Raw genomic sequence first — 766 nt, forward strand, 5'->3', positions numbered from 1 at the left:
GGGGGGGCTGGTGGCAGGTGAGCGAGGATGAGCTGGAGTCGGAGCGGGAGGAGTACCAGCGGGACGAGTACCGGGAGAAGTCGGAGAGCGGGGGCAGCGACTCCGGGGGGGCGGCCAGGAAACGGCGGCGGAAGCACCGGGAGAAGAAGGAAAAGAAGACGAAAAGACGGAAAAAGGCCGATGAGGAGGGGGGGCAGAAGGTGAAGGTACGGCTTGGGGGGGGCACCCAGTGGGGGGGGGGGGACCTGGGACTCCCCCAGTGTCTTTGAGGGGGGGGTTCCTGACACCCGTGGGGGTCTCATTGACCCATCGGGGTCCTGACACCCATGTGGGTCCATGGGGGGGGTCCTAACATCCGTGTGGGTGTCAATGGGGGGGGGTCCTGACACCCGTGTGGGTCCTCGTGGGGATCCTGCCATTGTCTGTGGGTGCCCATGGAGGGTCCCAGCACCTTGTGGGTGCCTTTGGGGGTCCCGTCACCCATGTGGGTCATTGTGAGGGTCCCAGCACCTTGTGGGTGCCTTTGGGGGTCCCGTCACCCATGTGGGTCATTGTGAGGGTCCCAGCACCTTGTGGGTGCCTTTGGGGGTCCCGTCACCCATGTGGGTCATTGTGAGGGTCCCAGCACCTTGTGGGTGCCTTTGGGGGTCCCGTCACCCATGTGGGTCATTGTGAGGGTCCCAGCACCTTGTGGGTGCCTTTGGGGGTCCCGTCACCCATGTGGGTCATTGTGAGGGTCCCAGCACCTTGTGGGTGCCCATGGAGG

The 766-nt window shown here is 65.1% G+C and overlaps 1 protein-coding gene across 1 annotated transcript in view; it reads left to right on the top strand.

Annotated features, from left to right (window-relative positions):
- Nucleotides 1-766, top strand: part of LOC106897386 (chromodomain-helicase-DNA-binding protein 3-like) — a 132178-nt gene that overhangs the window by 2356 nt on the left and 129056 nt on the right. The window contains exon 3 of the mRNA XM_014957981.1: nt 18-206. Within this exon, the coding sequence (XP_014813467.1) occupies nt 18-206 (189 nt within the window). The remainder of the gene's footprint in view (nt 1-17; nt 207-766) is intronic.

The sequence above is a fragment of the Calidris pugnax genome, unplaced genomic scaffold (assembly GCF_001431845.1).
Source record: "Calidris pugnax isolate Ruff unplaced genomic scaffold, ASM143184v1 scaffold392, whole genome shotgun sequence".
NCBI lineage: Eukaryota > Metazoa > Chordata > Aves > Charadriiformes > Scolopacidae > Calidris > Calidris pugnax.